The sequence below is a fragment of the Prinia subflava genome, chromosome 9 (genome assembly GCF_021018805.1).
Source record: "Prinia subflava isolate CZ2003 ecotype Zambia chromosome 9, Cam_Psub_1.2, whole genome shotgun sequence".
In the NCBI taxonomy this organism is placed as follows: domain Eukaryota; kingdom Metazoa; phylum Chordata; class Aves; order Passeriformes; family Cisticolidae; genus Prinia; species Prinia subflava.
The window spans coordinates 18,377,642-18,405,267 of record NC_086255.1 but is presented as its reverse complement, the minus strand read 5'-3'; the positions used below and the strand labels follow the sequence as shown (position 1 = coordinate 18,405,267).

Here is a 27,626-nt window from a genome sequence, read left to right as displayed (position 1 = left end):
TACTCTGTTTCCACACTAACCAATTTTCATGGGCTGCAGTGAGATGATGCACAGATCATAAAAGTACCACCTCAAAAACAGGAAATGGTCTTACCTTCCGCATTTTTCTCGAAGTCCTTGGTTGGGGGAAAAAACAGGAATTAGTCTGCTGTAAAGGGACAAAAATCAATTTTCTCACCTGTTTCATATGAAAGGACGTATATTTTAGTAGTACTCTTTCCCAAATCACACATGAATGATAGTAATAACTGTATTTCTCAAAGACATAAGCTTCATTTCACTACACAGCATGTTTTGTTTATTCCTACAAGGTTTTTGAAACATACAGCATTAGATGCTGAGTTAGGAAATAGAAGCAAGATGTTCAGTTTTGTTTTATTAGCACAAGAAACTTTCTTATCTATTGAGAAAACACACTGCACGCTGGCAGACCAAGTACAAGAAACAAATTCTCAGAAAAACCCAAATTCTAATCAGCAAACCCACAACTCTTAAATTTCACAAACCTCAATTTTGCGCTTCTCAGTGACTTCCTCAACTTTTACCAGAGCCCAAGAGTTTGAAACACCTCTAAACAAAACAGACAAAACTCAGTGGTTTATAACTAGGATGGAACATGTCAGTTAAGCTTAATTGGCCAAATCTAAAGATTCCTCTTAGAAGCTGTCAATTAAGCCTTCTCCACAATTTTTTTCATGATACAAAGTAGCCTCTTTATTCCCGACAAAACAGAAGAAATTGTCCACAAACCCAGCAGCCTCAGCAATAAAACAAACTGAGCAGAAGCGCTGCTAGGTCTGTACTGGCTGACACTGCCTTAAGTAGAACATTTGTCCCTCCCTGTGAATGACATCAAACTGTACTGGCAGAGCCTAAAACAAACCTTCCTAGTTTTAAGTAGAAAATACTCAAAAATTTTTGTATGAAATTTTCATCTCCTATGAGATGTCATTTCACATGAACTTGGTAAAAAGTGATAAAACCCCAACAGCTATGTCAAGAAAATTTCCTGCTTCTATCTTCATCCTGATTGGGATATTCACCATGCTAGTTAATATACTTCACACTAATCAGACTCAAAATAATGCTTAAACTTTAAATATTTTATTTTTTTTTATGTCATCAGTGTCACCTATTGAAAACAGGAAGGATTTTAAAATGTGACTTGCTTATTGCTCACGATACTATTTCCATTAAGTAAGTGAATCTGTGATTACATTGTTTTGACAAGGAGAGGGAAAGATAACAGAAACATGTCTATTGATTCTAAGATAAATTTAAAAATCCTGAAAAAATAAATCTGTAACAAATTTGACCTAGAAAGTTGTCAGTTAGATTTTGTTTGCAAGATTGGTTATAACCAAATTTATTTTGAAAGTTCAAGTATACTTAAGCAAGCTCTGATGGAGAGGGTGGGTTTCTCATCCATTTCTGAAAAGCTAATTGAAGAAGTATATAACAGAAAAACATTATCTTTATAGGCCTCCAAACTCTCCTGGCTATGTGCTCAAACAGCAACACTGTTGGGAATACGATCTGGGGAAAGGTAGTAGTAAGGAAGCTTTTTGTTCTTGTTGCGCTCGGTGATGGTGTTGACAATCTCATCCAAATTCTTGCGGAATTTTGCCATAGCCTCCTTCACCGGCCTCTCCACGAAGTGTTCATCTGGGTACACACCCAGAAACAGCTAATTGAGAAACACCAAGAAACCATGCTTTGAGAAAGCAAAGGCAATTCTGTTACAGCATTATGCCATTTGGCAGAACACCACGCAGAGCCTCACCTCACAAATGTTTCTATTAAAATAGTATTATCAATATTTAAGCTAGCCTACACCTTCCCTCTATTGCTGGCTGCTTCTTTCCATCCCTGCATCTTTCTGTGGTGCTGGTTCAGGTGTGTACATGGCACTCCTTGACCTAAAGAGACCTCATCCGCTGAAAAGTATGCACTTATATTCAGGCCAGTGGTCAGTCAGACGAGCTTCCAATGCCAGATCTCTGTATAGCCCCACAAACTTTGCTGCTGGTAGAAAAAAGGACAGCATGGGAGGGGAATTCGCAGCCAGAGATTTAAAAGGAAGATGACTACTTCATTCAGTGACAGTGGAAGATTCTGTTGACTTATAACTGTCCTTCAGAGTTCAATATGACAGTTGTTTTAGTCAGCCTGGGCTCTAAGGGTGCTCTGAAAAGTGCACTGCCAATACGCACACTGGCATTGCTCTGGGAACTTTGGGAACTATTTCCCCAAAGTATGAGCTTCTCTGCTAGTACTGCTTTCTTCTTATAGAGGAACTGAAGTTAAAGTACCCTCTGTCCATCATCTTCTATTTAAGGATTTCAAAACACATTCTCCAGAACCCTTGTGTGAAACAACCAGGTACCTACAACCTCCTCTTACATAAGGGAAATGGCTGCAGACCATGCCTGCAAAGCCTTCTGTAGGCTTGTTCTGTTCTCACTCCTCACCCGCCAGGCACAAGCCACAGCTGTAGTGCACATGGCACTGGAGCAGATTTTCCAAAGGAACAGGACATGGGGACACAGTGCTGCTGTACCTTCTTCCCCAGCACTGCAGGGACAAGGAATGGAGAAAATCCTTATGCCTCTGCAGCCCTCTGCCTCCCACACCAGCATCCTTATTCAGCAATGCCATGCTCAAGCTTATCAACTTTGATTATGTCTGAGACAGCCTCAAAGTAAAAAATACAACTGCTTGCTTAGAGCTGGTCTGCATCTGGCAGGACACAGGCAAACCCACAGCACTGACACATCTCCACAGAAAGGTGAACATGGCCAAGTCAAGCACAGAGCAGCACAACAGTCTCGTGAGTCTGTGCAGTCTTGCCATGGTCCTCATGGTCTCACATCTCCAGCACCTAGAGCAGGGAGGTTGACTTACTTCTTTGTCCTGGAACTGGCTCAAGGCCCAGACAGCTCCCAGATGCCAACAAGAACGTCCCCTGTCTGGCAGACTCTCCACAATTTGCTCAATGGTGACTGTCCCCTTTTCTGTTGGAGGAGGGCAGCGCATTGTTGGCGGGGCGTTGGGAATCCAGGAACACCAGTCATACTGCACAACAGAGCAGGAGACCTCAGTGAAAACCTGCAGGGCTGGCACTTAGGAATACACCAAAGAAAATCAGGAATTTGCCAGCAGGGAGTTTGCTTCTGTAATAGCAAACTGTAAGAGACCCTCAGAAAGAGAAGATGCTAAGGACAGAGAGATGCTCTAGAGGTCTGGAGGCGACAAGGAAATCCTCCCTGTTTTGCTCAGGAACTCACAAGAGAGAGAGTTGGGTAATCTAAATGGGAGTATTTATTGTGCTGACCACAGGCATGTGCCCGTGCTCACAGCCCAAATTCAGCAGACTGACTAAGGCCTTAAATATTATATTAAACCAAGTTCCCTTCTGATAACCTCAGATGATTGCCTTTACTCCAGCTTCTCTTTTCTGCAAAATTTCCTCCAAGAACACGCCCACAGTTAATGCCCAAGTGGTCAGATACTAACAGAGATAAAGCACAGTGGTTCATCAGCAAACATGGAATATTGCATGCAGATATGGCCATGGTGAGTAGCAGCCTGGGAACTCATAGTCACTTCTGGCCTGGTGCAGTGCTGTGAGATGCTGATATCTCATTTTGCCTCAGATATGACCCTGAGTTTTGCCACCATCTAAGATGCTGCAGTTACCAGAACTCTTTCTTTCCCAAGCACTTTTTCATTACCTGCAGACAATCCCCTGCTCTGCCTGAGGGGAAGAGCACAGCCACCTCCTCCTCCCCTCAGCCCTTTCTGCCTTTTGGTTCCGTGGCTGGAGATCCTTTTACTGATGGGCTGCATATCCTCTGTATGCCAAATTAAGAGACGTTTCTTGGTGGTACTTGAACAGATAGGATTTTCTGAGGGGGCTCTGGGAACTGTCTCAATTAGTTGTAAAGACAAGTTAGAAGGGAATAGTTGCAGAGGTCCCTGGTCATGGACATGTCACAGCAATAGTGAGCAATTAGACACCAGGCTCCAGACCTTCTCCAGGGCACCTGAGCTGCAGGGGTGGACAGGAGGGTCAGCACAGAAAGTGATGTAGGGTATTTGGGAATAACCATCACAAGAAAGATGGTCTCTCCACTTATCACTGAGATCATATCTCGCCTGAAGTGAGAATATGAAAAGAAAAATCATAGAATATCTCAAGTTAGAAGGGACCTATAAGGATTATCTAGTCCAGCTCCCTGCTCCTGGCAGAAATACCTAAAACTAAACCATCAGACTAAGAGCATCATCCAAATGCTCCTTGAACTCTGACAGGCTTGGAACTGTGACCACTTCCCTGGGGAGCCTGCTCCAGTGACTGACCACCCACACAGTGAAAAAGCTCTATGACTGACAAAATGATTTGTTTCTGGCTGTTAAATCTGCTTTCCAGAATGCCTTGGTGTTGAAAGAAAGAGCATTTGAAAGGCAGGTTGTTACTATAGTTTCAGGGCAGATAGATGTCAGTCAAGGCAGGCAGGGATAACACAGGTTATCAGTATGTAACACATCAAACACCACAGAGGAAGCTCAAAGTTGCCACTTGGCTTGTAAAATCAAGAAATGAGCAGCAATGTCATTTAAATGCTAAAAAAATATTCCTGTAATAAAATCAACAAAATTAAAATAAATGAGTTAGAACCCCTAATCTGATCCTTGGTACATGTAGGACTTGGAATGCCTTTCTCAGCTTCCAAATTACTTCAGTTTCCACAGAATTCACAGGGATTTGTAGATGTCTCTGCAGTTATTTTGACCAGAAAAAATAATGTAATTCTGTACATCTACTAAGAAATGCTTCTCAGACCCTGCCCTGGTAGATGTACCTCCCAACCCAGAGAGAAGAACAGTGTTCCCACCAATTCCTACCTGACCAAAATTCACAGCTGCATGTTGAGCCGATGTAGTGAACATGATCACTGTGAGATATTCTGCTAGTGTCTCTCGTGTCCTGATCATCTTAGGGAACCCTAAATGAGAGAGGAAAAGCTTAACCCAGCAACGAAGTAACCCTGCCACCCAGCAGTAATTAAAAACATGGGTTAGAGGGCCTGCAGCAGTCCTGAAGAGCAGGGCATTCTATGAATCTTACTGTGGGGTCTAACAGGAGCTCCTCATCCTCTCTGTGCCTTGGCTGTGCAGCTGTAAAAACAGCCTCACTTCAAACAAGTCTGTGAGGCACCACCACTGTTGGCAAAGTATGTGGTGTTTCATACAGGAAAGACAAAGTGTAATTATGCCTTTAAAAAACAGTGTCCCTGTCCTACCTACCCTGCAGCAAGAAACTCCCAGGGTCCCCAGGGCAGGGACCTCAGATGCTCCATTTTTCTTCAGTCTGCAGTGCAAGCAGGGAAGGTTCATGCCAAGGAGGAAGCGACCATGTGCTTGTATATAAATACAGGTCTGAGGTTCAGCAATCAAGTGTATTGCAAGAAAGAGTGCAGGGAGAGTTTATTCGCTGAAATGGGAAGTGAGGAAATGAGAACTTCTGAAAGACAAACAACAGAATGAGGAACCCAAATAGTTGCATTAAGCTGTCTTGGAAGGAGAATAATCAGAGTTATGTAAAGAAAAAACAAAATACTCAGGGACTAGGGAAGTATTTTGCAACCAAAGCAACCCCAGGCCTGTATCACTCCTATCCCCACCAAATCAGTCCTGTCCTGTGCCCCCTGTCCCAGCCCAGGGTGACCATGGGTCCCAGAGTACTTAGAGACAGGGGCACGCTGCCCCTGCCCAGGCTGCCTGTGCCAGCTGCTTCACATCTCCACCACCAATCAGATGCAGATTGAACTCAGCCTGTGGAAGAGGTAACTCTGGCCAGCCACCATGCCCAGAGAGGAGAGGAGGCACCATCCCCTCCTGTGCCCTGCTAGTCTAAGTACACTGTGCTCATCTTTAAAGGAGTTTGGCATTCTCCCAATCACAGCAGCCCTCCCAGGGAAGAAACAAGTGCCACAGCCTCCCTCATTTAGCCTCCTCCCATCCTCTACAGATCCTGCCAAGTCTCCCTTCTCTATGATAACCCTTGGAGCAGCAGCAGTGCAGAAAGAGATGCTACAAGCCTGGCAGGTTTCCCATCTGTAGTGGCAGTCCTCCCACCAGTGGTGCTTGCAGCATCCCACCCCAGCTGGAGCCCTGGAAAGGCTCAGGACTTGTCCCATATCAAGATGCAGAGGTCAAGCATGAAGTTCTCACCAGGAGGATCAACATTTCTAAGCTTTTGCTCAGAGACAACTAGACAAACAAAAATGAACCTGTGCTTGTCCAGGCAGATAGAACCCAGAAGCCTTTTATCCACCAGAACCTAATGATTGGAAACATCACAGATTTGCCTGGACATCTGGCACTCCAGTGTGTGCATGCAACACCAGAGCCAGCTGCCCTAGGTCACTGGACAACAGGTGTTGACAGATGTAAATCAGACTGGAGAACAGGAAGAATCCCCAACCATCTATAGCCCAATCTATCAATTCCTGAAAATCTGCTTGGAAAAAATGTGAGTGGAAGAGACAAGCAACATGTTTAGGGAATGACAGGGGAGTATTTACTCAGGTGGGCAAACTGAGCAATGTTATGGATGGCCAAGTAATGGTTTGCAAGAGAGGAAGTGAGAAGAGACAGAGCAAAGGAAAATAATTCTTGGAAATAATTATAAGTATCTTATCTTGAGGAGAGTAGAATAGTTCAATGATGACACAAATGCTGAACAAATGTGAAATGCAGCAATATACTCCTGGGGAGGTTCTTACATGTTCTTATTTGGTGTGAGGTTTGGAGGAGAGGATTCAAGGGGCCTTGCTGCTCCTTGATTTCTCTCAGTCTGCCTGGTGGTTCCAACACACACAGACATGTCCCCTAATGCTTAAAGCATGAGCAGACAAAATCAAAGGACCTGTCCCCAGTGTAGAGAGATTACACGAGTTGCCCAAGCTGATTATGAGAATCTGTGTCAAAGGAAGGAGCTGTCTCCTGAGAGATGGCCTGAGCCAGGGTCTCACAATAAAACAGCATCTCCAGGCCAAGAAGAGGGAGCACAAGAGAGTAACCTGCGGTGTGCACTCAGCACTGCTGTCAGCAGGGACTGGACAAGCTCAGACCTGGCTGGGCTCACACTTACCTGAGGCTTTCACACCCCTCATTCCATAGACGTAAATGTCCTTGACAAAGGCCTGCAGTTCCACATCCTCACACACCACCTCGTCACTCTCATAGTAGATGTGAATTACATCCTCTGCAAAACTGCAGACAGGAACAAATGAACAAAACAAAATGAAAAGGAGAATGCAAGTCTGTCATTCCAGAAGGTGATCTTCTGACCTTGCAGATGCTGCATGGGGAAAGAGAGAAGGGCAAGAGAAGGTCTCAAAACCCTCATATCTCCTTCTCACAAGCAGTGGGAATGAACAGAAGCAACTTTGATTCATTTAGGACTGCAGCATCACTTCTTCCCCCAGCAAAAATATCCTGCAACACTGCAACCCCTGAAAACTCCTGTGCACTTTATTCTCTTATTTGAGGCTTTGTTCCTGCACAGACCTCTGTCATCACATCTACATTCTTTCCTCACTCCATACAGAATCCCTCTTGCATATCCACATGGCTCCCACACTGGGCAGTGGGGTTCCCAAACTGTGATACCAGTACCCTTCCCTGTATGTGGGACACTCCAAAGCTGCTCCTGAATGCCAAGAGTTGGCCCCTCCCACTGGACATCCTTTTGTGAAATACTTAAGTGGCCCAGGAAACCTCTCCTCCGAAGAAGATGTCTAGAGCTATTTCTATGGCCAGTGTTTACAGCAGACACAGACATCTCCTTCCTGTTCAGTTCCTCTTCTCAAGATGCTCTTTCTATAAAAGCTTCCCTGGCTAGCTCATCTCTGAAAGGAAGGCTCTTAAAACACTCAGATAATAGAAGTCGTTTTAAAAGCAGTGAAACCAGGTAATCCTGATTTCCTGAAGAACTGCAGTTCATGACTGAATGACTTAATGAAGCTGTGCTGAGATGTTCTGTTAGCTCTGCAGGTACCTCGCTAAATCTCTTGCTAAATATTTTGACAACAACCCACAGGGTGAAACACTCAACTGTAGAGGCTGGCTGATGGGATTAAGAACTGTTACCCAACAGAGATTTATCCCTCAACAAAATATAAACTTATACATTTCATAAATTTATTGCAATTTTGAGACTTCTACAAATCTATCCATGTGGTTCCTATCAGCCAATCAAAAGTTGTCAATGAGGCAGAAAATAACTGCATAAACACCAAAAGTCTAAGTAATTTTAGTTTCCAGAGGAAGTTAAAGGAAAACAAAAACTTTGCAAAATGCAGAGAGAAAGCTGCTCTCCATGAGCTCTGTCTCCATGCATTTGACACTGGTGCCAGGTGATACAGGCAGGGGATCCTCCTCTCAGAGAATGCCACTATTCCAGACCCCCTTCCATACAAATAGAAATCAGTATATGAAGTGTGGGGGGATGTTTTGGGCTGAAGTATCTTTAGCTGGTGTATCTATCTGCAGTTAGATCAGAAATAGGAAGAGGACTAGAGGACTTTACAAATTTGCTGTGTGAGATTCATTGTTTCTATGGGAACAACCTTATCAACTTCCTTAGGTCTAGGCCATCTGCAGCATGGGAAGTAATGCTGGGGATAGAAATTATTTCATCAAAGAAGTGAAGACTGATACTCATGCAGAGTGTAGGAGATTCCTGCTGAGCAGACACATACATGACCATGGGTTCACAGGTCAGGATCTCACACACTCAAAATGCCCACACCACTTGCAAACAAATGACTAACTCTCAGCCAATTTGAGGCAGTGTAACATCATCCTCCAGCAAGGTTAACATCCACAAACAGTCAAACTGAACTGAGTTGACTAAGTACTACCTGGTATTTGAAAGGCATGTCTTAATCCGCAAAGAAAACACAGGAAAGAGGACCAAAAAAAATGGACTACATGAAGAAAACAACCACAGCAAAGCTACAGCTTCCTTTTCTCTCAAATTCACACTCACAGTTGCAGGAAATATTGCAAGATAAGCCCTTGTCAAAACATAGAGAAAACACAGGAGGAAAAGATATCCTCAGAAGTTCCAACATTATGCTTGCATCATAAAACTCCTGCTTTGTGTACACAAAAGATCTGATTTTTAATGAACATGCTTTCAAAAGTCACATGATCAGAAACAGCTGCATATTTGGTAAGTGAGTTATGCCATGCAAAAATATGTTGTTTGTTAAATTAAATGCCACTGCACAATAAAAGCCACATAAATCGTCCAAGGCAGTGTTTCAGATCTGAAAAGGAGCCATATTTGTGTGGTCAAGCAGCCTTGCAGTACCTCTCCTCACTCAGAATTACTGCCCTTCCTGATTAAACTGAGACTTTGCAATTTTAAGGCATTTAAAGAAAGGTTTTGTTCCAATCATTTTATACCAAATTTACTGACTTTCAAAAGAGAACCATCATGGAAGCCAAGTTTATATTTTCAGTCCACAAGAACCCTGATGAGCTCACGTGGCTGGCTCAGAGAACTGAGTCCTCTCTTGGCTTGTGCATAGCTTAAAAAAAATTATAACTAAATTCCTTTTGCAGGCTGAATTCTGACTCATTAAATTTCTGTGAAATCCTATAGAAGAGTACACACTTGTAAAGGGTTCCATGAAATACAGAATGCAAGAAAATAGCACTGAAAAAAGCAGGAATTAACATTCTTTCAAGAGCGTGTGCCTGACTAAATATTTTTCCTCAGATGAGATATACTGGATGGAAAAGGCACTATGTGACTAACCAGCCCAGATATAGTTTACAAGATGTGATGAAGATCAAAGTGAGCAGGAAAAAAAATCAGGTCTGTGTCTCTATGACTTTATTAGCCAATATCTAGAACTATGGTCTTTTACCTCTTTATAGCCTCCCAGACCTTAATGCCATCATCCCGGTAATAGTAGTAGGGGATATCCTCTTTGCTGTCCATTCCTTTAGCTTTGATCTCCTCAGGGAAGCAGAGGGAACTGTAAGTCAGATCCTTCATTGCTTTCTGCACCATTTGTACATGTCCTCCTCCACCCGTAGCATTTGCCTGCAGGAGGAACAGCAAGATGGGAACAGTAAGAGATTATGTTCCCTTTGTGCCAAGACTGGCTTTAAAAATTTGCAGGAGATGGGACACAGAATGCTGGTAAATCTTTTTCAAGGAGAAACCACATCTCTACACTACAAACTACCAAACCACAGAGGTCTGTTGGAACTGTGCATTTTGACTTCGTGGGTGTCAAACCTCTCCCGTGAATCACTGTCAATATCCACATTTGCACCATAGGTACTGCTTACACTGGAATACACTAATAAAGTACAGCAACATCAAAGCATGGCACTCCCTGCAGCCCTGTGCTCCAGAACCAGTGCAGGTGTGAAGGAAGGCAGCCCTGGGTGTGTTAGAAGAGGGCTTCAACTGCCAGTGCCATTACAGAGCAGTTTAGCAGCCAGATTTTAGGGATGCAGGCTACCCTTGGTCACCCTGGAAATAATGCCAGGAGATCAATCCTGCTGGGTTGCTACTAATGAGGAGTGCCAGGGTTTCAGTATATGTTACATTTGAAAAACACAGCAGGTCCACAATGGACAGCACTGCACAACTCTTCAGATAATCATGCACAAGAGCTCCCAAAAGTTGTTTTTCTAGCATGTGATACAGTGTTGTGGCAGTTGTGACCTTGCATTTACTGTCCTCTGGCTCGTTGTTCATCTGCATTGGAACTGACAAATTCTGGAACTCCAGATCCTGACCCACACACTCATCCCACGTGCATGGGGTATGGACAGGACACTTCTGTTTAAAGGGATGCAAAGTCTCCACAGTCAGCAGTGGAGTACAGACAACAAGGAAAGGAGCCTGGATTTAACCTCTCTATTCTGCTTGGGTGACAAATTCTGAAGCAAGGAAGCTATTTTTGGCCTGGGGCCAGTGGTGCAAGGAGGACAGAGGTGTCCTGAAGCACAGGCTTCCTCTTTGAAAGGCTTCTGAAACCTCCTCAGCCTTCTACAGCACGTTCCTAGCATGTTGTCACAGAGACTGCTGTGTGCCAAGCTGTTGCAGTTCCTGGATGCAGCATTCTATTTCTCCCACCGAGCTTGGTGTCACCTGTGAACTTACTGAGGATGCATGCCAGCCTGCCCAAATCACTGATAAAGGTAGGACACACAGCTGTGTTCCACTGACTCAGATGAGGCTGAGAGTCAGTCCTAGCACGCCTGCTGCTTATGGCAACTCAAGAAGACAGTCTGGAATCCCAGCACGCTCTTTGTGGTCTTAGAAATCTGTCTCACCTGCATGTCTTTCTGTGATGAAAACTTCCATTTGCAGTCACAAATCCCTTTGCTCACAGATGAATAACTGAGTATTCAGAAGAAGCTGAGTATTTAAAAGAAGCATATGTGGATACGTATGCAGGAATTTATGTGCACTCCTATATTATAATCCAAAGGCACATCAGCAGTGAGGGAGATACTGACTGACATTGGCCAGTTCTGATTTGGCTGCTCAGAGGTAAAATAGAACATCCTTCTCACAACAAGGCATCAGTTCTGTGTGTCTGTTTCTAGGTATCACTTATGTTTGCCCTTTAATAGACAGGCCAGGGAACAAGGCAGTATGTGATGATTAAAGGATATGTACACATGGAACCATGAAGAACAAAGAACCATGAATAACAATGAACTGACATGAATGAAGATTCACAAAGAGTTTACCTACCTTGTCAAAAAGGCCACATTCACAGATAAGCTGCTCTCGGGCTTTGGTATTGATGGCTATTGTGAACCGCATATGTGGCACCAAGAGCTGTGAAATGAAACAAAGAAAGAAGGAAAATTCTCAGATTGAATTCACCAGCAGCCAGATGTAAAGTTTGAAGTCCTGTTGGCTTAGGTGTAATCTTATCTTGCAGGGCAGCCAGTTAAACTATTTCCGCTGAACGATCACCAGAACTTCCTTTTGGTTTGTCCAGCTGATGTGATAAGCACCCCAGCGCACACACCCTCCCTCCATGCAAGAGCTGACCTTGAAGAGGGGATGTACGGCAGGCAGCTGCCGGAACATGGCTATGCTGAACACCTCTGAGACCAGGTGTGTCCGTAGGAGGTGGGTCACTGTCTGGTGGATGTGGAAATCAGACGAGCGCACCCAAATTTTAGCTAGCAGCCAGTCATAGGTGGCATCTGAAGGAAGGAAGATGGGGTTGTCTGGTCCAGGCTTTTGACCAAGCTGAAAGGTATAAAAGGAATATGAAACCCCAAGTCCTTCATGTTTAAAATGAGACAACAAACAGTGTGACCCTCTGAAGACCCTGACAGCAAGCTCACCTGGATTGCAATGGGTACAATTTTTTTCTCCAGATTCTTATACAGCAGACAGATGGGTGCAGCCAAGTACTGTATTGTGCACGGGTCTGTTTTGTTGGCATCCACACCATCAAGCAGCTCATAGTCCACAATGAAAATGTTTCCTTGCTGTGGGGAAAAAAACCCAACCAAAACAACAACAACAACAAAAAAGAGGAGCATGACGTGTTTCAATGACATGCAAGCAGCTTGGAACAAAGGAATGGGGAGTCTTGACCAGAGACTGACTTGAGCCTGGTGGTTACAAGCAACCCCTGGCCCGCCCTTGCTCATGGCAGCTCAGGAATGATGCCATTGAGACAGCAAATACCACTGCACAAACTACCTGACCTGTGTCTGCAGAGTCTGGCAGTGAGCCCTTCAGCAAAGAGCATCTGTGGATTTGGGACTCATGCAGTGACACTCAGATGCAAGCAAGTTTCACACTGCCAGCTGAAGAGAACCCTGTGTTAATTGTACAGACAAAAGCAAGGCACCACCCTTGTCAACACTTCTTCAGCACGTTAGTGGGTAAGACCCTACCAGGAAAGGAAGAGGCACCTTTCCCCTCTGAGGCATTCAGTCAATCCTTAACCTTTCAGAGAAAACCAGTGAAAAAGGGCTGTTCATCTCCCAGTTACAGCTCTCCCACTGGACCTGGAGACAGGCATGGCCTGCAGCTCCAGGACAGCAGCAGAAGTGCCAACAGGAGCACTGCCAGTCTGCAGAGACAAACAGCTTTGCCATGACCTGTCACACATCCTGAAGAGAGCAGACGTGGCTGAAGGTGGTAAGAACAGACTCTGGAGATTAGAGGATGTGAGAAGGAACAGGTGGAGCCCAGCCTGACCCAGAGCTGTACCTTCACTTCCTCCTCCAGTGTCAGGTTCCTCTCCAGACTGCATTCCACCATATCCATGGTCACAGGCAGCTTCTTGGGTATCTCTGTGCATCTCCGGATCAGCACAGGATTGCATCCATTCAGGAACTGGTAGCCAAACATAAAATCTTCCCTCCAGTGTTGCATCACATATTCTAAAGGAAAAACAAGCCTACAGCATCAATATCTGGGCAGTATCAATATCTACTGCGTTGTAGGGTTCCTCCTTTCCCCCTCACTTTTTTGTTATACTGCACTGAAACTCTGAATACAGAATGCAGCAAGAAAAGGATTCAAAAGGTGACAGATTTTTAAGAAAAATCACTGAAGTTAAATGGAAAATTTTATCCTTGCTTCTTACACTGACAAGAATTGATGATAATTTGTTTCTCCATGTACACATGTAATGAGGAATAAGATATTCCCCTTTATGAAGAATATTCTCTTCATCTGTAAACCACTTTCTCAGGTCTTCCATGAAATTTTTCCATGAAATCCCCCTTTTCAAATTCACAGGGCATGCAGTACAGAGAAATAAGTTCAAAAACAGGTGGCACAAGCAGGAGAAAGGAAATACACATCCATGTGTGTAGGGAAAGAACAGCAGTGGCTGGAGCAGTTCCTTTAGCCAGAGCTGGGTGAGGGAAATTTGGGGGAGGGTTTGGATTCTGACTCAGCAAAACTCCTCATTTGTTGTTTTGCTTGTTTGACTTGTTTTCCCTCGATTAATATTTCAATTGCTGATATAAACCCAGATTAACATCTTAATAAAATTCTGGTTTTGGATACTCCATCTCTATATTATTACACATGTACTATTACTGGATATTTTCTATACTTGCAGTGTTCTGTTTTGTAATGTCACGTTATTACTTCAGTTAATATGAAAAATCCCATTGGTGTCTTCAGGGGAAAAATGAAGGTAGTGAAGTTTTCCACTATTGGCTAGTTTTAAACAAGGCAGGACTTTTTCTGAAAGCAATGCATTTTTCTACAAAGGGTAAAAGGATTAAAAATATATGTCCCAAGGGAATGCAGTGATAATTTTAAAAAAGTCTCAAAAGCCACAATGCTTTTTCATAAAGTGGAAAAAATTAAGTTTATATAAAATGACATTTACATTATCTCCATCAACTGCCTAATGAGTCTGGAGCTGTATCTGAAGTCTATCAAGAAAAAAATTACTCAGCACCTTGGACAGAAACTGCATGACTGAAAAATGCTTTGAACCACCTTCTCCATTATCCCTGTTTCTGCCCTGTTTCTGTTTTTGCAAAAAAGCAAACTGAGATTTGAAATAACATAACTGAGACTGATGCTTAATGTTTAAATGTTACAGAATTGGAGCTTTTCTCATGAGTATGGAAATGTTATAATGAAATTAACTGTAGATCATAGCTAATTCTTGTGTTAAAAGTACTTTAGGAAGCAATCTTATTAAAGGTAACAAATTGCTATAATTAGTTTTTATTACTTCTGCCACCTTGTGTGTTTGGTTTTATACCCAAGAAAAACATAATGGCTCACTCAGCAGCCTATTCACACACATTAAAGGAGTCACACATTAACCAATTTAAAGTAGCTGTGCATCCATTATATCCAATAACACAGAAATATAAAGTAGTCATGGATGATACCAGAAGGTTGGGCCTGGCTCACAAATTGGAAGCTCCCCAGCCCATCTCTACAGAAATGGCACCATGAACTTCAAAACCTCTGACTGTCTGCAATTCTTTTTACTGGGTTTTTAAGTAACCTTTAAGATTAATGTATTGAAAAGGGTTAAAGAAAAGCAGCATTTTGACTTTGATACGCCAATACTACATGAATGGATTTTTTACCAAAATGAAAGATACTGCAGAAACTGAATATCCCTGAAAACAAAAGAGAAATTCATACTCTTAGACAGAGACTTTTGTCTTACAGTAAGAAGATGTGAGTATGAAATGGCAAGCACAGGAGGATATTTAATGCAATATGCATAAATAATTCTGACACATTTTGGTAAGTGACATTTTGGACAAATGCCACCAGCTTTTTCAGGTCTAGCTCACACTGATTTTCAGAAAGAAGCATGGTTCCTTGGATTGTGGTCTGATGATTTATCCTGGTCTGCACCAGGACCAGGTGAAGAAGTTACAGCTTCCAGGTCATTCCCAGCTCTTTGTAACCCACCTCCAGATCTGGTGGCCTAACAGCAGAGGCTTTCCTATCTGGAATGACTTCTGTCAAAATAACCCCTGTGGGGAAAAATTTATCCCTGAAAAACGTTTGAGCTGCCCCAAGCCACTGACACAAATGGCCCACGAAAACCAGCTGAGAAGAGCAACAGGTCTGTGACAGGGACAGGTCTTATGAGAGCAGAACCAAGGCACTGGTACCCTCCCCATGGCAGAAGCCAGGACTTTTAGCAGCAATGCCACTGAGCACATGGCTGGGATATCAGGCCACAGCCTTTGATCTGGACTGTCAGAGGCAAGAGACAGAGAACATTACTAGATTTCCCTTTCTGGAGATTTTCTGTGTATTCAGATGAAGTAGGACATGGACAATCAAACTTTCAAAAATGCCTTAACAGCTACTATGGTCTGAAAAGCACTCCTATTAAGTTATCTGTAGGTTTAGAAGCAAAATACTCATGCAAATCTGTCCTATGGGACTTGAACATACTTGAAAATACATGTTCAAAAGCCAAAAGGGACCATGATGCCCAGCTGCCCTGACCTCCAGCGTAGCTCAGGACAGAGAATGTTACCAACCAATCCCCAGTAATTCTAGTTCCTTGTGAGATCATAGGTTTGTTTCTAAGTCCTGTGGGTTGATGGTATGATCAGCAGTCTGAGATTACAGTTTATTTATTGGAGAGCAGAAGAGCAGGTCAGCAACATCCATCCTAATCAGAGATCAAACAAGACAACTAATTAGTCACTCTATGATGCAAACACGAGCAAATGCTGATAAACTCACCAGAGATTGTGTTGCTGATTCTGACAAAGATCCTCTCAAAATCTGCAAAATCACTCCAGGAGGACTGGAACATGTGCATGAAACGGTTGACATAAAGATTCTCCATCCTGAAAATAAACGAAAACAAAACATATCTGAAAAAATAATCTCCAGCTTTCTCAATACCCATTCCTACTATTTTCCATGCTTTTATATATCTAAACACAATCAAGTAATGGATTATTCACCCTACAGAATTAATATTGCAGGCTGTACCTTTACACACAAGGCTGAAAGGCACATCAAGGGCCCAACTTCTGCTATTGCATTTACAGAACCCCATTCTAGAATTGTTCTCAGCAGCCTACAGTGGCAGTGCTTTAGGACCTATAAAAGCTGTAGTCAGACAAGCCAGTGCTCCACAAATTGTCAATGGTTAGCATCAGCTGGGAATGCTGAAGGCACTACTAACACCAGTTCAGAAAGTGGTATGGTGACACAAAAGGACTGAGAGAGGTGCACAAAGTCAGAAGATAAACAACCCAGGAACAGTCAGCCACTATTCCTAAAACAAAGAACAGGTACTGTAAGTATCTACATGACCAAGACCAGACTGGATCCTGAAAGCATGAGGCCTGAGTGTTTGAGAGCTTTCTATTTAGTTGAGCTGCTGGATAAACTTGATGCTCACATCTAACCTCAGAGACCAAGGCTCTTGGTTGCAGACATCACATGAACACAGTGGGCTGGAAGCCAGAAATGTCTGACTCCATCTGCTAATTCATCAAATACAGCACAGCCAAGCAAGTTCCCTTTACATGAAATAATGAGTCCTAAATTATTGCATAAATGCTAAACTGCTGTTATTAGATGGAAATAATTTACTTTGACTAGAAACCAAATAATGAATTTGAAAGAGAAAGGTGGCTTCCCACTAACACTTCAATACACAAATAAAAACACACACAGCACACAAAGATATGCAGGGCGGACAAGAAAGTAAAGAAAAGTCAGTGTTGCATGAAAGCCTCCCTAAAAGAAATTGAGGAGAATCCCAGGAGGCTGGATTTCTAATCAGCTAATGTATAGAAAAGACTGGATCAGAACTGGCTGGAGAGGACCAAAAGCCTGGAGAAACAGGCAGTGGTTATTTGGAAGGAGGCATCTAGACCAACATGACCACAACACAAAGGAGCTGCTCCTGCACTCAGCCCAGACAGGGTGCATGTGGAAGGGGCTGCTTCTGCTGCTGCAGATGGCACTCAAGGGTGTAGGTGCCTGGAGGCACGTTTGGAAGTACAAGCCACACAATTGTCAAGGCTAGAACAGGTGATGGCCTCTCCAGAGCTCTTTTCACACCTGACAGGGACAATTATTGTACAAGGCTCAAAGCAAGGGTAACTGCTGGGCAGGACTTCCTGGATATGGACCAGGTATCTGAATCACAGATGAACTTCAAGAGGAAGCATGACCATCACCAGTTAAATTATTTTAAAAAACATAACTCAATAGCTTTGGAAGAGTTATTTAAGACTGACTCATTTAAGAGCTTCCACTAAAGGTCCCACAGAGCCTCTGCCCTCCTTCAGAACTGCTCTAAGATTAGAAAACATTTGACATATTAGCAGATATGTCCTGCTCCTCTCCTGCCCAAGATGCTCTTCCTGCCTGGGGCTGCTGATCAAACCAAGCAGGGGGCACAGCACCTGGGATCACAAACCTGCTGTGTGACCTGCTGAATGCCAGGAACACATCCATTCTCAGATGCTTCGAAGATTACTTCCAAAAGGAGGAAGTTCTTCACATTTCCTATCTTGGAAAAAACTTCCAAAGGACTTAGAAAACAAAAATCTATCTTCCTCAGGAAATCAAGTACTTGGAAGTCTCTGGCACACACTAGAAACCAGAGCAAGGAAAAAAAAAAAGTCAGAGCTGCTTGTAGAAGTTCATCTGCCCAAATGCAACACTGGTCCAAAATAGCCACACAAGCCTGCATTTCTGGCACAGAATCCAGGCTGAGAGTTTCCATTTGCTAGACAGTGTAGGTCACGTCAGCACCAGACACCCTCAGATTATCTCCACCTACACACCATTAATCCTTTAAATTTACAGAGTTATCCACTGTCAGTGGCATCTAAAGATCCAACCTTGCAACAGCATAAAGAATATCTGAGACATATATCCCTTTAAGTTCATTTTTGCATGTCCCAAGAAAAAGGGCTTTCCCCTCCTCTCTTCCACTACTCCCTATGTCTCATAACTCTCCCAGCTCTCACATATTCCCTTAAAAGTGCTCCTTGCCCACTGCTGCACTTTGCAGCTCCACACCTGCCTTTGGGTTTCCAGACACACCTCTCTGTCTTCCTTCCTACTGCACTCAGACTGAAGACAGGCCCCGTGCCTTCCCCCATGTTTCTCTACTCCATTCCTGCAAACAGTTGTCCCAAGCTCCAAAAGCACATCAGAGTAGATAGATAAGGCTATCAAACTCTTCTCAAAAGATTTTCACAATTCATTTGACCAGAAACATAGGTCTAGACTTTTCAGCCAAATGTGCCAGACAAGAAGCATTGCCATTGCTTGGAAAAATCTATTTTGCGTCATACCAGTTATCCAGAATGGCTGGCTGTCAGCAATACAGTTTCAGGTCCCTATTTCATGGGGAGGGCCCCTTACAGTCAGTGACAAAGATAGAAGTCCCTGCACTCTGTTGAGTCACTTCCAAGTTTCACTTGGCAGTGATTCAGGACCTCTGACAACATGCCACAGCCTGGCAGGATGGGACAGCTGGAAGGGGAATGCAGCCTCCAAACTGCTTATGTCTGCTCATGGCAAACCTCTCATCTCTGGCATTCAGGTGCTGTTGCTCCTGCATCACTCAGATCCTCTACATGAGCTGGCTAACACCGTGCTGATTTGAGTCTGTGTAGTGGAATTCAGCTGCAAACATGAATAAATAAAATACCCAGCATACTCTGACATGTAAGGACCAGTCTTGTCTCATGTCAGACTATTCCACCACCTGATGGTATGGTGGGATATCTGAGATGGTGTGATATTTGAGACAGCACAGAGGGATACTCACAGGTCAGAGAGGTCCCATCTGACTCACTGACACTGTACTATTCCAGAGCTCTGCAGGATCGATTATTCAGGCTCATTAAATGTTTTCCTCAATGACATGACATGTGCAAGTGGGTGGACACTAACTTGGCTGCCCCACACAGATTACACTCAGGTGTGGATAACTGATGAGCTGCTCAGAAGAGATTTTCTTCAGCAGGATGTCAAGGGTATCATTGATCATTGATAATCTTCTTTGTGTATGTGACCAAAAGCTTTGATTATTGCCAACAGTCAGAGGAGAAACTGACTGTTTCTCCTCTGACTGAGAACAAAGTGGAAAGCTCAAGGTCTCAGGTGCCTGCAGTCCTGCTGATGCTTTTCATCATGTCTCCTCCATCTGCCTACAGCCAGAACCATGGCTAGTAAGAATGCAGAGGCTCAGTCTGCTCCCAGTGTGAAAAACTTAAATATTGATAAGTAAAAAATAAAGTAACAAATCCATTAAATTCCTACTTTCCTACTTTGGTCGGCTGCTGATTCAGTGCTTGGAGAAAATGATCGAATTTTGAGATTAAGTGAAACCTAAAAGGAGATCAGATCCTTACCCTGCCCCAAAAGAGATTCTGCAAACTCCTGAAGTTGCACAAACACTTACGCCTTGGTGTAGTTCAGAATGAAGTCAATTCCCTTCTCATTGTCAAACTGGATGTCACGAGGCAGCTCACTGTGAGAATGGGCATCGATGCTCAGGGGAAAGCCTGGATGCCACTCCTTCCAGCTGAGAAAATAAGAGGGGTTTGATTAATCACATAACCTTATCAGCATGGGAGCCAAGTCCTCACTTCCACTGTTTCAGTGACTCACTGCTAGAAAGGAATTTTGTGTCAGACTCAGGCCAAAATAAGTGATTTACACCACATCAACACTTACCAGTACCCCACAGAATCCTGAAGCAGACTGGAAGACATCTACTTAGCTACCTACCTTCACAAAGCTTGAAGTGGCTTAATATCCACACTCAATTGCCACATTTGGCTGAAACTGGCAGTAGCTTTAAATGTATTATGAGGGGAGGGGACAGAGAGACAGCTGCCCAATGCATGCTCATTCCTGGGACTTCACTTCTGCAGAACTGAGATACAGTAGCTAAAACTACTCAGGCATGTATTTAGATTCTTTCAAAAGGCACTCTCCAGGAGTCTTGATTCAACTGTTCAACCTCTTAATGGTCATGGCACACATTCTTTGTCTCATTTTTATTTCAAAACAAAAGAAAGTGAATTGTAAAGAACCCTGCGTCAATGGTATTTCCAAACTGCCTGCCACACACAGACTATATTGTGTACTATCAGCTATGCATCAGAATTTTAAGTAGCTATTTCCCTGAAATTACAAATGGTTTTGCCTTTCGTCTTGCATATGTAAATAAAATTTTGTGGCACACCTCTTTTTGAACCATATTTTCCTCTGCTCTATTTCCCATAATTTGTAGGGAACAGCCTTTCTTGTTCAAATGGAATAAACAACGCATACACCAAGCCTCAGTCCATCAATTCTGAATAGACCCTTTGCTCTGACCTTTACTCTCTCAATAAGGAGATACAAGTGTAAGAAAGTTTTGTTATTTTAACAGAGCATGTCTCTAGCAAAAGGCAATGTCTAATGCCTTCTGGAGCTACCCTCTGAGAAAAGAAGGATTTTCTCATCATAATACTGACTAGGAAAAATATCTATGGCAGCATAATATATATGTGATATATATGTATAATACATATGTGTGTGTATAAATATATATGTATACTACATATATGAGACTTTTATATACCACAACCATGTTCTGTTAGCACATTCCACTTCACTCAAACAGGGCCAGGTTTTCACTGCACCCTGGTGCAGGAAACAACTCAAGCTAGCTTGGTGCAGCAGCCAGAAAGCTCCAGGAAAAGCTGACATGTTCAGATCATGTTCTAAAACTGTAGCAAATGAAAGATGCGTTCAAATCTTCCTTGAAGATTTTTCCTTGAAACCACAACGGTGTGCCAGAGGGCCCACACAGATGCTGTATCAGTGAATTCCCACTGAAGTCTTCCAGATAGGCTCATCTGAGGCACAAGCATCTCATAATGCCACTTGCACCAGGACAATCATCACTTTACAATGAACTCCATCTAAGCAAAACCAGATATGGCCAACATGGTAACCTAGGCTTTCTCTTATCTGGCAGGTGAGTAACTAGAGGCATGTGATGATGTGAATATACTCTGCCAAACTCTGACCCAACGAGGGCAGGCCCTGGAGCAGTGGGAAACTCACCGGTACATTTTCTGACGGGATTCGAGCTCTTTGCGTCGGTGCTGCTTGAGAATCTGAGTCTTGTCATCTCGGGGGAGCTTTGCTGTTAACAAGGAGAAGAGACAGGGTAGTGAGGTCCCTCTGCCTACCACTGCCCAGGTGCTGAGAAGGACAGTAAAGCTGTCAAACCTTCGAACTTCTGATCTATACCTTTACAAAGTTTCTGCAGGAAAGGCTTACATGATCCAATTTAGTACCTTTGAGTAGACACATTGGTCCTTAGAGAATCTGTGGAAGAAGATAAGCTCCTGACTCGGTGCTTCCAAGGGGAAATTAGCATAGGCTAGGAGCATCTGCCTCAGATATAAACCCTGGATTTCTAATGTAGACACTTGCTGTATGTTTCTAGTGTTTAACGGTCTGAAGATAGTCATGGGAACTAATTTTACAGTTCAGGATGATGGGGAATTTCCATCAATAAGAGAAACCACAACATTATTCCAGCTCATCTTCTCTGCTAAAAGACATCTCCAGGAAACATCTCCAAGTTTCTCTCCTTGAGCAATGCTTTCCCCTGTCAGCTTGGGGCAACATTCGCATCTTTTAGTCAGGAGAACAGAAGGAAAAAAAACAATGAGACTTCAGTTCCAGACTTTTTGCTCTTCTGACCATGAATTCAAGATAACATAAAATAACACAGAGACCTCCTTAGTGATCAGAGAAAGGGCAAGGTATGTGACTCACTTTACATACACAAATGTGGAGGCAGATAAAACCAGTAGGAATTTCATGGCAAAAGTTGTTTGGGGTTGGAAATAGCAGAGGAAATACAGCTGATAACACATATGGCTAATGGTTTCCAGGTGGTTGTGTTCAAGTTACCAAAAGAGTTTCACTTGCTCTTGTCATTTACCTCACCATATTCTGAAAGCCATGCAAAGCTGTCTTCCATGGAAGTGGTACAGTTGTCATAAATCAAATTATGAAAAATAGAAAGACCAAAAATAAACTGATACATAGTTGTCATTATAGGACAAAAGACTTCGAACACAAAGTGCTCCAGCCAGGAGTAGCCAAAAATTTAAGGGGAATATAAACATTTATTTCCTACCACCTCACACTTGTTTCAGCTGTTTTCAGACACTCATGCTGCAGAACACTACAGCAGCCAACCTACCCCAGGCACCAGAGAGGGGAACAAGCAATTGTCAGTGACAAATATCTGCCCAAACCCTGGTGTCAAAGACACTTTAAAACCCTTTTCTCAGCAGGTCACCATTACGTGGTGCAGTCAAATCCATCACCCTGCCTTGTCCTGGACTTGCCAGCATGCAAAGAGAATTAATGAAAAGTAAGCTGCTGTCTCAGTTTGCACCTGCTGAGCAACTTTGGGAGTTTTATTTCATGAAAACAAGACAATTTGCAGACAATTAATCATCGGCCACTTAGGAGCTTAGTATGAAACAAACAGGGAACACTAATTCTAATTAGATCAAAAGAGCTTCCAGCTATGGGGATGTGGAGTAGTCAAGAATTTGGCATTTAGGTCAGCCTTCAAACTCAAGACCAGTGCAACAAGCCAGCACTAGGACTCTTCCTTGTATGTTCTTCCCAAAACATCCAACCCAACTGGCAGTGCCTACCCCTACAAGCTGCTCAGAAAGTATTCCCAGTAGGAAAAGCCCATTCTCTAGGATGCAGCAATGGACTAGCAGTGGGTCTTCATTGGAGAGAGAAGATTGGGAGGTACGTGGTAAAAAGGGAAGGTGAGATGGAAGAATTCCAGGTGTTCTGCAGGAAATCTGGTTTCTAATAGCTCTCACCTCTTCCATCTCGAAGGACAACCTCCCTTTCATCTGTGATCCAGCGGTAACATGGGAACTCCAAATAGTCACCCACTGGTGTCTTAACAGTGATGTACTTAAGGTACCAGTCATCCTGGTACCAGTATTTTCGCTTCTCAATTTTTATTAGCTGAATTTCTCCAAGGTCTTCTTCCACAGTCACATCATAGGAGTCAACCTGCAGAGCAGAATACAGCCAGTGATCCACTGCACAAGCAGGAAGCACCACCAGCACTACCCAGGCACACCTAGTCTTTCCCCACACAGTTTTCCATCTTCTTGTGGGTGAAAAAAGGAAGTCCTATTACTGGACTGCAGTGCAACAGAAAGATGAAAAAAAGAACAAACAATAACATGCAAAACACTCCAGAAATGGAGAAATATTTTGGATGCAACCTAAAAACATTACTACTCCTTGAAATGTTTACAAGTCTTAGAAAAACATGCAGGCCATAAAATCATTCACTACTCTCCTAGTAATAGCTGAAGGAGGTACTGTTTGGGCACATCTGTTCATGCAGCTGGAGTGGAAAGATTAGTTAAAGAGATCAAAACATTGGACTAGGAATTGAATGACCTCTGTGTGTTAGTTATGTGCGCTTCAGACTAAGGACAGCATCCAGATCACCTAAATCCACTTTGTCTTTTGCTTCCTGGTCCTCTTCAGTTGTCCCTTTTTAAAATTAGGACAATGGTACATTTTATATTTGTACAGCTAAAATTTGGAGAACTATACATTTTATGTTTGTAAGGCTCAGATGTACAAAGGAATTTAAGTACAATGTCACACCTAGAGGTATGTACACATAATATTTACATTAAAGAGCAATATGGATCAGATCCAAGGAGTTGATAGAAATGTTACATTGACAGCCAACTTTCCAAAGAAACTAATTTCTCTGGTAACAACCTGCATGCCTGTATTAAAAGAGCCCTAAAGTAGCTACAGTTAATGTAATGCAAAAAGGACATGCAATTAACCTAAATGATCCTGGAGGTTTTTAATCTTTTTATGACCATCACAATCCAAATTTTAATGGTCGTTCTGAAAGGCAGGGCTCCCTCCTGGTACCTCACACAGCTTCTGCTGCCTCCAAGCCAGCGCTGCCATGGGCTCACCTCAGATGACAATTTTGCTAATACTAGAGGTGTGACAGGTTCCAGAGAACCTACAAGGTGCAGGTAAGAACTGACACTTGGTTGCTCAAGGTTTCTATGACATTTGTTGTATGAGGCCCCTTGGTAAATACTGGGGTGGCTGCACAGTGAGCCAGAGATGCAGGGAGCTTTTATACAGTTTGAGTGCAGAGTGAGAGAACAGAAGTCATTAAGACTATTGCAGTGTCCTGTACCATCCTGTTCAAGCAATTTAATCTCACACCAAACCTGAGTCTTCTGTCTTTTTGAGGAGAGATTCCTACTGACCATTTTTATACTGGAAAAAGGATGGCACAGACAACTCCTCTTTCTATAAGCACAAAGCTCTAAGTGGAAAGAGCTGTATTTCCTTTCTGGAAATACATTTTAGTACTTTTCTTTCAACAAAAGCAAAAAAGCAGATGAAAGGGGCACAGGAAGGAAGGAGGGAACTGAAGGACACCATAAAACTTTGAAATCACTCAGTACCAGAGGATTTTACTCAAAAGACACTACGCAAAGAAAAGAAACCATGACTTTCAACATTGCCTGTGTCCAGAGCTTGATGTCAGAATATGTCCAACTGAGGTACCATTGTGAAAATTCCTTCAGGCTTCTCCACATACTTTTCCCTCAGTCAATATTTGTCATGCAAATCTCCTACTCAGATCTGGTCCTTGCCCTCTTTAATCATATCTAGTAACATGCCCAATTTGCAATAATGCAAATGAAGACATTATGAGGATAATAGAACTACAGAGCCTGGCCCAACACTTAGGGAAAAAAACCCCAAACCCCTCATACCTGGAAAGTAGACAACAACTTACAAAATAATACTGCAAAATGCTACTCATCCACTAAAAGTGGTATTTGTTTAGAAATGGATTAACAATTGAATTGCTTTGCAGAAAAAATTATGAAAATGGTATTGAAAGAAACACTAAAGGCAGAACTGTGAAAACAATAATTACATTTTGCAAACCAACCAAACTCAAAGTCTTCTGGCCTGCTTCAATTTTAGTTTTCTGGTTCTGTATTGGTATTTTTCTTTTCTTTCCTTTCCTTTTTCCCTTGCACAACATCTTATTAAGACACTGTTTTCGGCACAATGTAACCTGAACAGGTACCTGGAAAAACGTGCTCCATTCCCCAAGAAAACATCCTCAAACCTAAAAGTTAGCACATTGTACTGCAAGTGTCTAGTGAGACAGGCACTTCACAAAACACAGACTTATTCTGATGGTCCACAATAAATACATGCTGAAAAACTGACTGCTGCTAACACCCCTGCCCTCTGTTTCTTGCTCCCTCACCCAGTGGATATATCTCTGCTCCTGCTGGACCTGGTCCCACAGCCACTTGCCACTTGCTGCTGGGGAGATACTGAATGCTCCCATGGTGGCATTTTCTCCCTGTGACAGGATCCAGTCCAACTGGATGCTCAGAGCACTGCCAGGCTCTCCAGCAGAGCCACCTGAAATCCTCTTTTGCAGGAGCAGGAACAAACCACCTGAGCAGTAAAACCCTGGTGGTGATCTCCTCAGCTGGGCAGGGCTCAGCCCTCCTGAGTGAGTGCCCTAACCCAAAGTTTGCAGGATAGTCTGAGGTCTCCTTCAACCTTTCTTGCTAATGTTGTTCAGTTTTGCCTAAAGTATGCGACTATTCAGCAAATAAGAGAGAAACCATGACTGGATGTCCATTGGGGAGATTCAGGTAACAAGGTCCTAAGCTAATGAATGTTCAATTGTGAAAGAAAATTAACTTCAGTAGCAGTGGCTGGTAAATATCTGGAGAACCACAGCCACACATGCCATCAACACCTACTCAAAATGCTGACTTCTGTTAAATGTGTCCATAATGTTTAACTCAGAAGAGACCTGGACCTAATTCAAGCTGCAAACCACATGGTTGAAAAAACACAAACCAAGGCAAAGCAGCACCATGACACTGAAGACTCACTTGTAGATGTGGTGGTAGGTCTTACTTTCAAACTTCTGAATACCTTTTTAAAACTTTCAAAATTGTTTCTATCTCATCAGACCTTCTAGAAACTGTGAATTTGGTTTACAGGTAAAATACACATTTTTGGAAAGGGGAAAAAAAAGTCTATTAATTCCCGAGTGGACAATAAGCAAATAAAGAAACCTCATTCTAAACCACTGCTCAGAGTATAAGCAATTACATTTGGATAGTCCAAATACGGTGACAGGACCACAGAGAGGACAGGGCACAGCAAACAGCAGAAATCTGGGTTAAGAAGACGAGCACAGCTGATAGCCTATCCACAACTTCATTCTCACACATTCATGCTGATTTTCAGCTTTCTTTTACGTTGCCCTACACATTTCTCTTGGCAGGCATTGTAATTCCCACTTGATGCTCTTACCTCTTTGTTTAATTCTTTGGAGATAACAGGGCTCTGACTATCAGTGAATACAGACCATAAACATAACCTATCAACGGGAAACGCACAATTTCTTTTTAGTATTTGTAGAGAAAGTACGAGGAGCTCTGCAAGCCCATTTTAAGTCAGAACCAAGGAGCCCCATCTTTACTGACCGCAGCCAGGGCAGGGATGAGGATGACGGGCGGGCAGCGAGTACCTCAGCATCGGCGTCCCTCTCCGAGAGCACCGGCACACCGGTGACTTAAGGAAAGCCCTGCCCTGCCCAGCCCCGGGGGCAGCGCACAGGGGGCGGCCGGGGAGCCGCCGCTGCCCCGCGGCTCGGGGCTGCAGCCCGGGACTCACCGCGCCGCGCTCGAAGTCGTTGTAGAAGGGCTTGTCCAGGAGGTGCCTCTCGCTGCAGCCGTCCGTGCCCTGCAGGGTCAGGTACACGTAGTCGTCGGTGCCCGCGAACCACTGGCTGCCCGTGGCCACCGTGACGGTGTAGGACGGCATGGTCCCCGCTCCTCGGCTCGGCTGGAGCTGCTGAGCAGCGCTCCTGCCCGAGCCCGGACCCTGCCCAGCGCCGCCGCCTCCTCCGCCACCGCACAGGGCGGCCCGGGCTGCCCGCCCCTTCCCCGGCCCGGCA

General features: G+C 43.5%; 1 protein-coding gene across 1 annotated transcript; it reads right to left on the bottom strand.

Annotated features, from left to right (window-relative positions):
- Positions 1–261: 261 nt before the first annotated feature.
- ALOX5 (arachidonate 5-lipoxygenase) lies at positions 262–27,609 on the bottom strand. The gene is made up of 14 exons (XM_063405740.1): positions 27,344–27,609; positions 23,437–23,635; positions 21,635–21,716; positions 19,977–20,099; positions 16,277–16,383; positions 13,292–13,464; positions 12,412–12,558; positions 12,110–12,313; positions 11,804–11,890; positions 9,951–10,129; positions 7,160–7,281; positions 4,909–5,009; positions 2,905–3,075; positions 262–1,687 (listed from the first exon to the last, which is right to left on the bottom strand). The coding sequence occupies exons 1-14, from the start codon at positions 27,491–27,493 to the stop codon at positions 1,508–1,510; spliced, it is 2,025 nt and encodes a 674-aa protein (XP_063261810.1). The 5' UTR covers positions 27,494–27,609; the 3' UTR covers positions 262–1,507.
- Between the last annotated feature and the right edge of the window lie 17 nt (positions 27,610–27,626).